Below are 16,715 nucleotides of genomic sequence, written 5' to 3'. Positions count from 1 at the left end.
ATTTGAAGCCAAGGATGAATAATACACTAACCTGGGAATGATACCATCACATTCTGTACCCAGCAAGGCTGAGCAGTCCCCTAATATACAACACACACACACACACACACACACACACACACACACACACACACACACAAAATCATATCATCCAACAATAATACTGATTTTCATCCATTTAGGGAATCATAATTCAAAAAATTGGAACTTTAGGGTGAGGATCAGAATAAAATAATGAATAATAGAGCAAAAATACTTAGAGTAAGAGAAAGAATTAAAAGCTTATATATGTATAACATGTGACCCTGAAAAGAATGCAAATGAAGAACTTAAATAAGATAATATGTAAACATTACAGTAAAGACTTAAAATACAGTAGAAGAGGAAAAATATAGGTTGAACCAGAACTGTTTTTCTTTTCTCCATAGCTACTTACATATGTTCATTTATATATGTTGAATAAACATGCAAAGAACCACTTGATGATAATCCTCACGTTCAAGCACATTATAGACTTTTCTAAATATCCAAAGAGGGGGAAACAGGATATATACTACATAAATATTAAATCAATGAGTCAGAGGAAGTACTTTTTCAATATCTGTACTATAAAATGGTAAAGTGCTGTTATTGGAATTTTTTCTCTTCAGTCTTAAAAGTAGGCCAGATGCCCATATGTCAAAGATGGAGCAATATGGTTCTGCCCAAGGGCAAGAGAAAGCAGTAAGATAATTATTCAAATTTCTTCCAAATTTGGGATTGTGTAAACATGATGATTAACCATGATAAGACATTGAATATCTACTTTTCTTCAGATATTTTAAAAATAATTCCAGAGTCAGATTTACACAAATGTGTAGTAAATCTGTTGTTAGCCCAACTTCACAATTCGGGTCTCCAAAGCCAGAGCTTAATGTTCATTCCATCAAAGTAGTAAATCTATAAATAACTTTAAAAAGACAAATGTTCAGAGGATTAAGATGTGAACTGCACCCTCTGCATTATTTAGCTTCATCATGAAAATTACTTTAATTTTGTTGCTGGAATCAAAACAACCCAGTCCTCTTGAAAGAAGCCTACTGTCTGTTGTAAAGTAATAACATGTTTTTAGAGACTTCTGAGTGTGTATCTTAGGATTTCTAACTTAAGTGCATGGTCTGGAAAATGCCAATCACTGTTTAGAAAAGGCTAGTTACATTTCATAATGACAAAGAAGCAAGACTAAGGTGCACATGCTTGTGCCTCCTCATGTAACTAGTTCATATATTGAGAAAATGAAGCAGCATGGGGCTTCTAAGTTTGGAGGGAAAGTCATTTAAACATATAAGAGACATGTCTGACTTCCAAGAAGAGATTTTCTTTCCTATTTCATGACAATAAATTTGAAAAATGTGAGGCATCTTACAACAGATACAACAAAAGACATAAGCATCAATGCATATTTAGTCAGGAGCTGAAAACAAGTTGAGAATCAACTTTACTAAGAGACCTAAAAAGAGGACAATATGCATTGAGAGGAAAGAGGGAGAACCGGAGTCACAGTCATACCTAGAGATGTTTCAGAGTCTGATGATTAGTCAATTCTTTATGCCTATACTGTATTACATTATGCCAATGTCTTGTTTCTTTTTTTGGCAATTGTGGCAAATTTTGTTTCAACTCATCTAAAAGATCATTTTATTAGCATAAGTAACCTCACATATCATTAAATTGTTCTTTTTGCAACTTGCTGCAAGAAAATTTGTATAATGCATGAGTAAAACTGGTTCTTTAATCATTCTAAAACTTGATTCTTTTGAAAAGACAAAAACCTCTAGTATTTATAGCTCTATGCTTCTATCGCATCAAGAATCTATTCTAAGAAGAAGAAAGGTCACATTATTATACTCAAGAACCAAAACGCCACATTAATGAAAATATTACCAGAATTTTAAGAAGACTTTCCAGTCTTTGAAAACTGTCTACCTAAAATTAAAGGTCCTTCAGATCAAAACAATAATTTAATATTCCCTTAATTAGAAAGACATATGCATCTATTTATTAATTGACTATTTTCCTACCTGTGTTCCTTTAATGAGAACTATACACATACTTATTACTTATACCACTCAGCATATTAGATGTAAAGCCACATGTGTTGGAGGAGGGACAAAGAATGAGAGGACTTCAAATCACCACATACTTTTACATGAACACTCTCTTTCTACAAATGCTATCACCATGGGCACGTTTTGAAAACTTAATCACATGTACTCTACAAGTAACAGAGTGCAATGAAATAACAGCATGTGATTCATCAAAATGACCAAACAATTCTGCAATAAAGCATGCCACACCACAGTCAGAAGTAAGAATAACTGTGTCATATTTAACTAGGTGAAGTATATGTTGGCTGAACATTAGCTGTTCCTCAAAGTGAGCCACATCTTTCTATGGGCAACTATGATTAACCAACACATTGTACACAGAGCAAGCGTACACTCTTCCAAGCAAGGAAGAAACTACTGAGTGAATATTAATTTTCAAACATTCAGAAGCCTCAGCTTATTACATTAGTTGGCACTCTAGCATGCAGGCACAAAATTGCTGTGGGGATTACCTTAAAAACCACTTCCTGCTCTTATTGCCATGGTCCCTATTAAATAAGGCTGAGGCACAAATACCAATTTGGAAGGATGCCTTAATTTAAAAGAACACATTCCTTCAAAGAAACCTGAAGTGGCCTGGGTTTTACATGTCAAAATGACTTAACGTTGCGAGTGCTTTTCCTTGTGTTTCCTCCCTGTACTGGTTTAAGGAGGCCATTCTAGTGTTTTTACAGCCCATGTAAAAATACATGCCAGAGGTAGGGGGCTCGGTTCAATTTTCACAGAGCTATTTAATTCTTATACATGACATGCCTAAAATATATATAATTTTTAAGTAACTTAAATAATTTGGAATCATAAATATAAGTGCAGCTTTGTAAGCAGGAACTTGGTTTCCCTACCGTTGAGTAGTGTAAAGACAAAAGTTGTTAAGTATAAAGCGCATACCCCATAGACATGAAAGAACAACGCATTAAGTTAGGCTTTTATATGTTAAGAAATAGATTAGAGTTGAGATGAGAATTTTCTATTCTTGTACCAAAAATATACTACTAAAAACAATCTACCACAGAACAGAGACCAAACAAAAAATCTTACTTTTAAAAACTCTCTTATTTCCCCATTTGCCGACGTACATTTTTATAAGCAGTAATTTCAAAGGGTCCTTCCAGCCAGAGGCTGATTTTATCTACAACAGCAGGCAGCACAATCACAGTGACACTTAAGCACACTGTACCTTTGGGTACTCTTAGCTGACCCTGCTGTCTCCCTTCCACTCACACTTGTGGTATGGACTCAGAACAAAACTCAGATGTTCCATTTTCAACCTTTCTAAATCACTGCTGAGCACAGGAGACGCCTTTAAGTCCCCTCTTACCATGTATGAGCCACAGTGAAGCGACGTCGCTGCCGGATGCTTTTATTCACCAGCAACTTTCTGAAAAAGCATGGTGAATTCCTCGGTGAACTGCGTGGAGAAATTTTGGGAGATGTGGGTCTGTTTCCTGGTAGCTTCGGAAGCTCGAGTTCCAAGTGCATCTGCTCCTTGAAAGTCTTTATGCAAACCTCGGGTTCAGAACAAGCAGTAAGTTCCTTGGAAGAATTTTTTGCTGTCATGTCTTATGTGGAGCGCTAGCTTTCACCATCCAAAACAACAGCCTCGAACATAGCAGAGACGCTGCTCAAGGGTAAAGGGCTCCTGAGTCCCAACACTCTTCGCAGGCTAATTTGGGAAGCTGTGGTTCCAATCCTGGAGCTGTTCAGAACAAGAGCAGCATACTGGGAGAATGGCAAGTCAGCCTGTCACAAGGAGCTTTATCAGGCTGCCTTTGCCTCTGAAAATGCGCCAAAGTGCTTTCTCTGTCACTAGCCTCCTTGTGGATGAGGCTTGTCTGCAAGTTACACACTGAGACTCACTGAACTCATTCAGCTGAATATATCAACTCATGAAATATTCATGAGGGCTTTTGATAAATCCTTTACATGTATTTTTTTTTTTTTTAAAGAAAACCTTATCGAACAAGCTGTATTAACCGAGACAGTAAGCAAAGCCTGGCCACCCAGTCACTTTCGTCTGCACAAAGGGCAGAACCAGAGTCCATTCAGCCTGTGCTGGTAAAAGTCTTCATTCAGAATTATCTTGCTCGGCAATGCACACAGCAGTGACTCCGCCTATCAAATGCTATTGGCCCAGGATTCTTTAAACAACTGAGCCGTCTCCCCCCTTAAAAATACCCTCTACTGCTCAGATTTGCGCTGAATTTCTGAGGCTACTGTCTTCGTCACAGTCAAAACTGATTAAGTCAGGGGTTGCCAAAAAGCCTCAATAGAACAGCTTTCCAGATTCCATTTCTGAACCAAAGAGCCAATTTGCTGAAGTTTTTATTCCTCCACTTCCTTCTCTAGAAGATCCAAACAGCATCAGTATAAAAAAAAAAATGATCAGGAAAATATTGGCTTTGGTTCATTCCCCCAAGGAATTTAAAACCTAATTTTTAGTCCAATAAACATTAATCTCATTCTTCTGTTTAAGCCCATTGTTTGGGATCTGCTCACAGAAGCCAATCTATACTGCATACAAAGCCTTTTCTGATGGCCAAAGCATCCCTAATTTGAAATGGAGGCAACAGCCAGGTAAAATATGTACCCCAGTTAGTGGACTTCAAAATTAGGCACTGTGCACGTGTTTGTGTGTGTGCAAAGAGATGCACAATGTGTGCATGTATGTGGCTGTGTGCACCAGAAGAGTGAGTTTTCACATTGTTTGTGAGGAGCACAACTCAGACATGTAGTCAGGGCATGTTGAAAGTGGATTGTTTCAACCTGGCATTTTTTATTTATTTATTTTATTTTGGCATGAGAGCACAGCTTCCATATGTTAAAAGACACATTGAGGTATAAAGAGGGTCGTTGTATATATGTCTCTGAATGCTGTACAATCTGTATTGACAATGACGGTCACTGGAGGCAGGTTGATCTCAAGCAAACGTCACAAAGCAGGCTAGGGCTAATCAGCCAGAGTGATAGAAAGGAAAGGCGCAGACAGCAGGACTTCGCTCGTACTAATGTGCAAGGCCTTCCTGCGCTCTAAAACCCTTCATGTATGTCACACACTAAAGATGTGTTAAAGGCTAAAGGGATAAATAAAAGCAGACCATTGCCTCTATGTGCGAGCAGGGGATCCCACTGTAAGCCTTGGGGAAGTGACTGGAGCTTACTTAAACTACCGACTTCAGAAAACTCGTCAACATTGAAACACCTAACTAAAACGCATTGTGAACAAATGCACAATCATGGAATTTTAGATTGTACTGGATATCCCTTGTTATGAAAATCACTCCCCAAACAAGGAAACAGAGCCAGGGGACTGAAAGGACTCATTCAAGTTCATCCTGGTGATTGACATCACCGCTAAATCCTCAACTCAGGTTTCCTGACTCCTGGCGAGTACTGTTCAGTTCGTTTTAAGATGTGCTTTTGTCTAGGTAGGCCTGAGTGCATGCTCTTGGATGTCTGGAGATATTTTTGAGTGACTTGAAATGACAGATTGTTGATAATACGGAGAAAATGTGGCTAATGCTATCTACTATTTGCTGAATTATGCAACAAATCTGAGACTTTCACCCAGAACAATAGAATTTAAAACTGAGACATGAGATTATATGATTCTACCATGATTCACAGTGACCTATTAGCAAAAAATAAAATAGCAAGTTGGGTTTATTAAAGCTATTTCTCATATTTATTCATTAAAGCTACTTGCTGTATTTATGTTTCTTTTTTTCTTTTCTTTTTTTTTTTTTTCAAGGCAGGGTTTCTCTGTGAAGCCTTGGATGTCCTAAAACTCACTCTGTAGACCAGGCTGGCTTCAAACTCATAGAGATCCACCTGCCTCTGCCTCACAAGTGCTGGGATTAAAAGTGTGCTCCACTACTATCCAGCTCATATTTATTTTTCAAAGCCAACAAAATAAATAAACATTTAGGAACTTCTTCTCAGAAAAGATAATGGCAAATTTCATAGCCCAATATGGCTAAGTATAAATTGAGGTTTTGATAGGAAAATGCTGATCATGTCTTAACTTGATGGCATTCCACACTCCTGCTTTCGCCCTGCCAACAGGATCAAAGACATCCAGACCTGCTAACCTTATCTACCCTAGAAGGAAACCAGGGCCACCAAGAGGGTTAACTGAAATGTAAACATTTAAAGGATAATCAGACTGTTTGAAAGCCTGAATTCCTTAGTGGGTGTTGTAGTTTTCATGTTTATAGTGTTTATAGACAAGTGGAGAGAAAGGAGGGGCTGCGGTCCCAAGGCCATGTCCTCAGTAGCCTAACTTCCTTCCCTTGAACTTCAGTTCCCCAGGACCACCACAAGCTGGAGACCAAGCCTTTTGTGGGGAGTTAGAAGGTCAAACACTAGCATCCTGTGCTTAAGAAGCATCTAATGAATAAAATGGAAACCTTCTTGTCCACCTGTAATTCTTAGCCCTGGGTACCTCAAAAGGAGAAATGAGTAACCCACACACATCAGTTTATAAGTATATATCCTTGTGAATTACTGTAAATTCCATCTATAGTATGTTTCAGTATTAGATAAACAAATCTGTGGCATCAACATCCAGTCAAAGCAATAAAGAATAAAATTAATTAGTCACTAATAGATGAATGATTATTTCTTATAAATGTTGGAGGCAAAAATAACAACAGTTTAGTTTTTTTTCTAAGCTGTAAAAAAAAGACCATGTAATTGCTATCAATAAAATGGTGTTTAGAATATAAATATATACCAGTATTAAATGTTTTAAAAACTTATCACCCTTTTAAGAGCAAAATTTTACTTAAAATAATCTTTTATATTGACAGCAATGTAAAATTTGAACTTCAAAAGTTACCATTGAATAACATTTCTTCGAGTATCATTTTCAGTTGACCTTTGTAAAACTAAACAGTTTTTAAAGACACAAAACTAAACTTTCTGTATTTTAGCACAACATTGAATTCAAAATAACACTGCTATAATTTACTATGAATACAAACTGAAGGTCTGAGATAAAAGAACATATTCAGCATTTTCTTTTTAAAGAGTGTAGTTAAAACCAACAATATTAACAGTTAATTTCTTAATTAAGTCTTTATCTATTTCTCTATCTAGCTCCTTCTTGCCAAAACAATACATTATCTGAGGACTTCCACTAGACTCCATTCAACTAAAGTCACATCAATTCCTTTTCTTCAGTCTAAGGCAAGGTAATGAGAAGGAATAATTGCAACAAAAGACTATAGCCTCTTCTGACCAATAAACAGTCAGTATGCTTTTCTACAACTGTATCGGTACAAATTACAATTTCAATGCCAAGAAATGGAGCTGGAGAATCATTCTAGCATGATTGAAAGAAACATAATGCACAACAGAATACAAAAATATCTTCTATTCATCTTGGTAAAGTACAATTAACTGATACATATAAAGAAACTGCCATTGAAATAGCATCGCAGGAAGCTTCCCGTTCTACTCAAGTGCTGGTATGTTCCATCATAGAAACAGTTTCATGCTTCCCTTTCATGGTAACAGATGACATCAAAACCATTGGCATCCATTATCTCTAGATCTCAGTTTCTTTGTGCTATATTATAAACATTTCCAAATGAAATAATGTAAGTGGGGAAAGAGTGTAAGACTTGCAGGCACTGGAGGTGTTGCTAACAGGTTAAAGACCTTGCTTTGTGTGCTCATGGCCCTGAGTTTGGTACTCAGCACCAAACGAGATATAACTATAATGTGCTGAGCTCCAAATATGGTATTGTGGCTTATTATCCTTCATTTGTAGAATGTTCCATAGAGGGTAGACAATATCTGTCCACTGAATGTACATTATCTTGTCCATTTTTCAAATCAGAGCATCAAGACACAAAATTGCATAATTAAGGAACTGGTCCAGTAGGTAAACCCAGGCTTCACACTCTATAGCATTGATGATTATACTTCATCAATGCTACTAAAGAGATTGGTGAGAATACAATAGAATAGAAGATAGAATGCTTGCTCCCAGGGTAGGTCTCTTCTCAAGCACTAAATGTCTTGAGTCTGAAGTGACCGCAGCATATTATTTTTATAAGATGACATACAGGATTTGTTTTTATCCATAGGGTCTCATTTAATTACTCATCATTAGTAAAGTGGTGTTCAGAAAGATCAGTTTTCACCTTTGTGACCTGCATCTTGAGGAACAATATGGGAGGCTACATCACAGATTATCTGTAGAGGTATATTATTAAGAAACAACTACCTGTTCCAAGCCCTCCAATAGCTTCTCAGATCCCAGAAGAAAACCACAGCAGCCTCAAGGGCCCCATGTGTACCTCTTCCCTCTCGTTGGCAGTTCCTCTCTGGCCTCACCTCTGGATACTGTCCTCCAGCCTCACTCTGCTCCAGATACGTGGTCTCCTTCCTTGTTCATTGACCATGATATGCAAGCTTCCCTTTCCTGACATATCTACATGGTTTACTTCCTCATATCCTAGCATCTGTCTAGACAGCATGTGTCTGAAGGCCTGCCCCGTCATCCCGTTGGACACAAGAATGACAGCCATGCTTCACTTGCCTCTGTTTGTCACTATGTAACATAGTACACACTATTTGCTTGCTGATCTTCCTAGAATTGAAGCTTTATGAAGGAAATGGCTTTATTTTTTTTTTTTTCATCTCTATAATCCCAGTCTGGGAAGAATGCCTACCACATGTCAAGTATTTCATAAATACTAATTGGATGAGGAAATGATTTATCTTTCCAGTACAGAATAAAATAAGGGAAGAACAGTCAAACTAAAATGGGAGAAACTACCTCTCTTACATTTGAGAGAGCTAATGTTTACCATTTTAACGTTTTTTTTTTTGTTTAAACATGTGAGGTTATTATTAACTCATTGAGAAGTGCCTATGATGACCATATTTATTCCTCACCCCTCCAGCTGGTCCCAACACCCGCCTCCCAGCCTCTTGCTCTGTCATTTTTGTTTTATAAGCCACCAAATCCAGTTTGTGCAGCTCATATTCCCATGAGTGCGGGACTATCGACTGGACTGTAGGTAACCTACCAGGAACCACACCACAAAGTTTGTCTCCTTCATTTTCCCAAATTCATAAATCTGACATAAAATTCACAGTTTTTACGTGAGTAAATATTACTTCAAACTGTGGGCCAGTGGCTCTTACATTCTTGCTCATGTGATACTTGTTCCCAAGATGCACTTTTCTTCCAGGCCTAGTCATATGACATCGGGTTGGCCTTGCTTCGTCTTCTTAGACAGTGGTTGGACAATTAGTGGATTGTTTATAATACGACCTTGACAGCAAAAAGTTAGTCCTAGGTATCTCTTTAGTAGATTCTTTGCTGCTGAGGGTTGGAAAATTATTAATATAGTAAATGTAGGGTCAAATTTTTTGAGCAATCTGAGGGAGTTACTATATCGCCCAAGTATTTTATTTTCTGTTGCCTGAGTTGCCTTTTGGTACCTATGGTCCTTCTTTCCAGCTGTTATAATTTCTTTTTTTTAACTATTATTTTCACATTCTCACTTCATTGTAAAGGAAGAATCTCAGTGTGCTGTATCCTCTGCTGGTTGGGTGGTACCCAGTGGTGTAGACTAGCCAAATGCCCTCTGCGCTGTGCTTCCTGGGCTGACGGAGTATGTAAGTACTTCTTGTACTAGGTGTGCTTTCTGTGGTGGTAGATAACATATAAGAAAGATGCTAAGGAAGTTTCTCTCTGTTTCCTAGATCAGTGCACCATCAAGTTATGTTAGCAAGAGTGAGTCAGATATCCAAGATGCAAGAAAAGAGTGTGTTCCCAGGGTAGGTATTTTAGAGCTGTAAGAGAAGAAGGTGTTTAGATCCCTAGGGTCATTCCAGTCTGCCAACAAATGGCCTATAAAAGTGATCTCACATCAGTGTGAGAGACTCAAAGGTATATTTGGGAAGATCCTTTTTCTCTAAAATTAGCTTTTAATTTTTGCTTATGCCCAATCCTGTCAGCCAAATTCGCGACGAGGTAAGAAAAAGTGATATAGACTCAGTGTATATATAAAGAGTTTAAGTATAATAATTACCTCTAAAAGTCCATCTCACTGTGATAGCCTAGAGATCAAAATACGAGCAAAACACAAATAAAAAGGCAACAAAATCAAAGCCACTGCATTTCTCTTAGGAAAAGGATAGCAACAGAAGGGCCATGCCATGCTTGTTTATATTTTCAAGCTATTTCACAAAACAATATTTCTAATCATTGTTCAGTGAGCTTTGAAAGGACACAAGGATACATATCAAGAAAAATGCTTACCAAATGGGGAACTATGGGGCTGGGGTTTTAGCTCAGTCATAGAGGGCTTGGCTAGAATACACAAGGTCCTGCATTAAATACCTAACACCACCAACAAAAACAGAAAAATAAACAATAGGGAGTAACACTGAAACGGCCTCACTTACTTTCGAGATAAGCTTAATCACCACAGACTGTTCATTTTTAATTTGTTCATGTTGAAAATTCTTTAAAATCTACAAATACACTGAGGATTGCTATTTGATGATGAAGAAAATGGAAGCTTGGCTACCAGGACTATGCTATCTTAGAATTTAGAAGTAACTCAAATTTAATGTTGTATTATAAACGTTCATTAGCATATGTAAAAATGAAAGACTTTTCAACTTTCATATGTGAGCACACTGAGCCTGAGAGCAGAGATTCCAAGAGAATCTGCATTCATGCAGTTGCTACAGTCAGGACCCAAAATAGTTCTATCTCTCACCAACTGCTTCATCCTACAGCTTTACATTCACATTGCCCTCACATCTCTAATCCCTGGCATCGCTGATCTGTTCTCCATCATTAAGGTTTTTTTTTTTTTCTCTTCAGCAGTGTTATACAAATGGAATCAGATTCAACCCTTGAGACCAGCTTCCCATGTTTGGCATAGTGTCTACAAAATGGAGCCAAGATTTATTAATAGTCCATTCATTTTTTACTTCCTAATAGGATTCTATTATCTCAAAGCACCATAATTTGTTTATTCATTGTCTACAAAAGATATTTGGGCTCTTTTTTGTTTGAAGCAATTATGGGTAGAATTTCTACAAAGATGCACCTACAAGTTCTACAAGAACACTTGCATTTGATGCTGTGTGGGACACACACAACATACACAAAGTGGGATTCTTTAGTCTGATGGTGAATATAAGTTGATATAACAAAATATCAACTTGCTTTCCAGAATGAGTCTATCACTTTCATGCCCCTGGGCAATGTCTGGCATTCCGGTTGCTCCACATGCTCACCAGCACTTCCTACCAGCGGATATTTGTTTTAGTGACTAGCACCAGGTGTGCAGTTGCTCGAGTTACCGAGTTGAGTTTACATTTCCCTGTACTAGCTGCTCCTTAACCCAGTCTCTTGTGCTTGTGACTTGGGGGACCTCTTTCATTAAGTACTCAAGACCTTTTCTCATTTCCAAATTAGCTTGGATCTTCCTATAGAGATGATCCTTCCTCTGTAATCTGACTCTAGATGTCTTTTCAGAGCTGTCCTTTAGTGTCCACATACATTCTGTCCATAAACAAAAAATAAGTTTCTTTTGTACCCTTTTAAATTATTATTTTAAAAACATTTATAAACTATGTTCTGATCATATTCTTGCCCTTCCTTCAACTCCCACATTCTCCCAACCTCCCTACCACCCTAATTTCATTTAATGTTCTTATAAAAACAGAAAAAAAAATCCTCACAACTCAAAACAAACAAAAAACTAATAAAACAAAAATACCAAAATGAAACAAAACAACAACAAAAACAATCAAACAAAAACCCATGTAGTTTGTCTTGTGTCGACTACTGCCCTGGAGTGTGGTTGACACACCCCGTGTTGCTCCAACTGAGAAAACTGCAAGAAAACAAGAGAGATTTTGCTTCAAGAAGGTACAAGGACAGAACCAATTCCTGAAAGTTGTCCTCAGACACCAGACACATACACTTGCAAGCACAAACACAATAATAACAATAAATACAATTTTTTAAATGATAAACACATATACACACCCCAATTGGCTACCTACCAACAATGGTTTGCTAGGGCAATCACAGAGAAACACAAAAGAAAGCCTATACCACTTTCACAAGCAAAAGTCCCCTGTCTCTGCTGCTGGGTAAGGTGCCATAAAGACCTCCAAACACTAGCTCTAAAAAGAACAAGACCTACTTGCCCCTCTCCATACTTGGTTACGTGGTCTTTAATTTTTATTTTTGAGATTATAATTTAATGACATCATTTCTCCTTCCCCTTTCCTCCCTCCAAGCCCTCACATATTCCCCTTCCCACCCTCCTTCAAATTCATGGCCTCATGTAGTCTCCGACACAAACTTAATCAACAGAAGTTTATTTGTTTCCAGTTCTGGAGGTCAGAAGTACAAATACAGGTGTTAAGGGGTTGGTAACTTTTGTAGATTATGAAGAAATGACGTGTTTTAGGTCTCTCTCTTTGGTTTAGAGATGCTGCATCTGTCCCTTCCTGTTGTCTTTCTTCTATGCATGTCTGCTGCCAAATGACCTCTTGCTACAAGGACATCAGTCACATTAGATTAAGACCAACTACTGTGACTTCATTTCAATTGTATAATCTCTGTGAAGATCTTTTCTCTAAAGTAGGCCACCTTGAGGGTTAGGAGGTGGTCTTACGTTTGTCATATTATAACAAATGACAACAGAGTAGTTACTTGATAGTACATACAAACACTAAAGCTCAGGTGATTTAAACACATAGAAAAGTGATTTAGGCAGACAGTTTCAGAGATACTCATTCGGAATTGATTAGGCCCATTGCTTTGAACTCACAGGGACATGTCATAGCAGGAATATACAGTGGAAAAAAACCATTCACCTTGTGATTAGACAGTAAAAGACAGATGAAGCAACATGGGTTCTCTAGTTCCTTTGAGGACACAACCCTAGTAATATGGGAACCTCTCAGTAAGTTCTTTTTCAAAGACTTACTCACCTCCCAGCAGCATCATGCTAGGAACCAACTTTTACCATATGGAGTTTGGGGGATACTTAAGATCCACATTTTGACAGACTACAACACATGAATCTGAGGACTAAGTGCTTCAAGATGTAACAATCTGTACTTTGATCTCCCCAATTTATATCCTTCTCATTGGCAAACTACAAACTACGTCATCCCATGCCAACATTTTCACATCTATCCATCCCAGCATCAGCTTAAGTCCCAAGTCAAATCTCATTTAAATAAACCAAATAAATTATGCGTGGAACTTGGCAGAAAGTTGTTCTCCATCTATGAATTATAAAAGCAGTTATCTGTTTCCTGAATATAATGATGAGACAGTCATAAAAACGATAATCCGTTTTCCAAAGTGAGATCCTGGAAGAAAAAAAAAAAAGCTCATAGATTGCAAGTTAGTTCAAAACCAACAGGATGAATTCCATCAGATTTTAAGAGGAGTATTCTCTAGTTATTTTTTTAACTCAACGTGTAGCTCTCTGAACCTACTACAGTAATAGTACTGGGCACCTGAGCCTTAGGCAATCACAGACCTGACACCAAAGTAGCAGCTTTGTTTTCCCAGCCTTGTGCCCTCTGGAAAGTGTGGAAATTGGCAACATCACCCATCTATGAGCCACTTTCTGGGTCCTTCTTCCCTTTTCTAAAAGATCGTGCATGTCTGCCGCCAGGTGTTTTCGTTCTCCTCTCTCCTGCCTAGAGTATACAAGAAGTTTGACAGTCTCCATTGTATACTCACTCTCCTTTCCCCTCAGTACAAGCTGGGAGAGTTTCTGTTGATATGTAGCTCACAAAGGTCTTCTCTGCTTTGCAGTTTGCATTGGTCAAGCCATCTGGCAGAGGGTACCCCACAGGTCAGTTTTGTGTAACTGCATCTCAGTGCCTGGCTTTTCCTGGTAGTAGATCACATCCAGGGTACAGGTAGCATCCCATCATATCTCTGTTTTTTTCTACAGGACACAACTTACTATGTTGTTGTGGTTAAACACTACATATATGGCTGAGAAGTTTCTAATTTTTCAAGTTCTGCATCTTCTTTTATTTAACAATTTCTTCTTTAATTTATCTCTCTCCTTTCACATTTCACTATAAACAGCATGGAGAAACTTGGATATTCTTCTAACATTTTGTTTAGAAATTTCAGCTAAATACCAAGTTCATCATTCACAAATTATATTTTCCACGAAGAAAATGTGGAACATAATTATGCCAAGTTCTTCGCCACTTTTTAATAAGGATTATCTTTTCTCTGGTTTCCAATAACATGTTTCTCATTTCCATCTGGAGTGCTGTTGGACGTCACGTTTCTCCCACAGTCGCTTCATGGCAATCTGACCTTCATGTATCAATCACTTCAAATTGAGTCAAACTCCAAAGCTACCTCCACAATCTACAGTACTTGTTACCACACCACCCCACTGCTTCCTGGTAGAACCATAGACTGAGCAACATGAGGAAAAGAGCTTCATTGTCCTACAGTTCCAGAGGCTAGATGCCTCATACCCAATCAAGACTGGTTCTTTCTGAAGTTCATGAGGGAAGGATACATTCAGGCACTTTCCAAAATGTAAGGCAGGAGAGGCAGAAGCCAAAAGAGAGGCAGTTGAAGAAACAAATACATGGTCAAATGTTTACTATGCCTTAGATGCTTTTGTTTATGTTATCATACGTAGCTTTATAACTCTGAAGCATATAATCTGCATCTTATAGATTAAGAAACCAAATTACTGAGAGGATGAATGAATTACCCAAGGAAACACCATTGGTAAAACTTAGAACCAAGCCAGAGGACTTAAAAACTTATCCTTTAATCTACTATTATTTCATTACAAAGGAAAAATGTAAAAGAAATATGGATATGCCCTACATAAAAAAAAATCTAACTTACAGTATAAAAGTTGTTCATCCTAAAAATTTCATAACCTGAAATTAGAATCCTAAATACATCCAGAAATGTCATATTTCAGGACAACACAAAGTAATATGAATGTGACAAAAATGAGTTTTCATGGCTGAAGCTAGGGCTCATTAGCGGAGCACCGGTCTGGGGTGTGCATGGCCCTACATTTAATTCCTAATGCTGTAAAGCAGAGTTCCATTCGTGCAGTAAACATTATACTCTTGAGTTATTTTAAAAGACCATTTTGTTTGGGTGCTTGCCTAAGTCCCAAGTCAGCATGGAAGAAAGCTATGGGATTAACTTGCCTCAGACTGCCTCCATCGGCTGTTCAAAACCAGAACTTCCTTGGCCTTTGTGTGTTATTAAAACTCTAGACATTGTTCTTTTGTATTTCTTTCTCTCCTATCTTAACACTAGATATATAAATAGTGTTCTTTGATTCTATTTCTAGCCTGATTTACCTTCTCAAGACATCCTTAACGTGGATTCTGAGAACATATGTTACTCAATTCTGTGTCTTGATCACGATTATTACAAACAGTGCTGAGGTTTGAGATCAACACTGACTCCACAGGCTCTAACTGAGGTTGGAAACTCCTTTCTGTGTGCTCCATTAACTCCAACCAGTATTTTGATCTTGTTTTAGAGCCAAGAGACTAAATTATTAATATCCCTACCCTACCTTAATTGCTTTACATTTATTTCTCAGTTCTCAAATGTAGGTAAGGTTTTAGAATAGGAATGTAAGATGGTACTTTCTGCCAACCGCCAAAATAACAAACAGGGTCTCTCTTCCTCCTTCCTGTTTCCGCCTACCACGGCTTCTGGGTTCAGTTTCCAGATTTCCTAACATACATGGGGATTTCTTTGTGTGGCATCCATTAAAAGACATGGGCACTGCCCGCCATACAATGCTGCCAAAGAAATGTCATCTTTATCAAATGTGAACAAACCCAGAATAGGGTATATTCAAAGGAAAAAGAAAAACACCAGCCCCTCCCCCCTTTATTCCCGACCACAGCCTCTGATTACAGTTGTAGATTCCAGCAGATTCTTTACAGCTAAGAAAATGTGTCTTTTGAGGCAGAGATCCAAATTTCTGAATCGTGACAGCAACAGCTGAACACTAAAGATAGACAGTCAAAACACCATTTTCTGTACATTTTCAGTTGTTAAAAAGCAGTTACAGTACATTATGTCTGAGATATATTGTTTTAACCCTGTGAGGCTCTGCTAAGAGAATATTTATAATAAAAAAAACTGTTAATTTACACCTTTGTTGTATACATATAGCTTTAAAGGTGTCTTTGCTTTTTTTTCCTCAGTGTGACATTTTTAAATGGTGTGTGTGTGTGTGTGTGTGTCTGTCTGTCTGTCTGTCTGTCTGTGTATATTTTATGTTTATGTATTCATTACAGTAGACTTCATTTTAAATACACAAAACTCAACAAATGGCACCCCCAACCCCTGCCTGGCTAGCATCTCCCTAGATATTTCTAAGGTTCCCTTTCTTATTTCCTTCAGAAATCGGTTCAAGTCTTGCCAATCCCCTTACATGAATCAGCACCCTTCCCCTCCACACTGTCTCAGTTCTGTTCATTTTCTACCACTCCTGGAGTTACCATTGCCTGACACCCCCCACTAGAATAAATATA

The 16,715-nt window shown here is 37.8% G+C and overlaps 1 protein-coding gene across 3 annotated transcripts in view; it reads right to left on the bottom strand.

Annotated features, from left to right (window-relative positions):
- The window catches only part of Pde4b (phosphodiesterase 4B), a 459,158-nt gene that overhangs the window by 383,634 nt on the left and 58,809 nt on the right, over positions 1–16,715 (bottom strand). For 2 of the 3 annotated variants that reach the window (XM_059254585.1, XM_059254583.1), the window contains exon 1: positions 3,466–3,704. The exons of the other annotated variant lie outside the window; for it this stretch is intronic. In XM_059254585.1, the coding sequence (XP_059110568.1) occupies positions 3,466–3,704 (239 nt within the window). Of the gene's footprint in view, positions 1–3,465; positions 3,705–16,715 lie in introns of those variants that run through there. 3 annotated transcript variants of the gene reach the window in all.

The sequence above is a fragment of the Peromyscus eremicus genome, chromosome 2, assembly GCF_949786415.1.
Source record: "Peromyscus eremicus chromosome 2, PerEre_H2_v1, whole genome shotgun sequence".
NCBI lineage: Eukaryota > Metazoa > Chordata > Mammalia > Rodentia > Cricetidae > Peromyscus > Peromyscus eremicus.
This window is presented reverse-complemented; position numbering and strand designations above follow the sequence as displayed.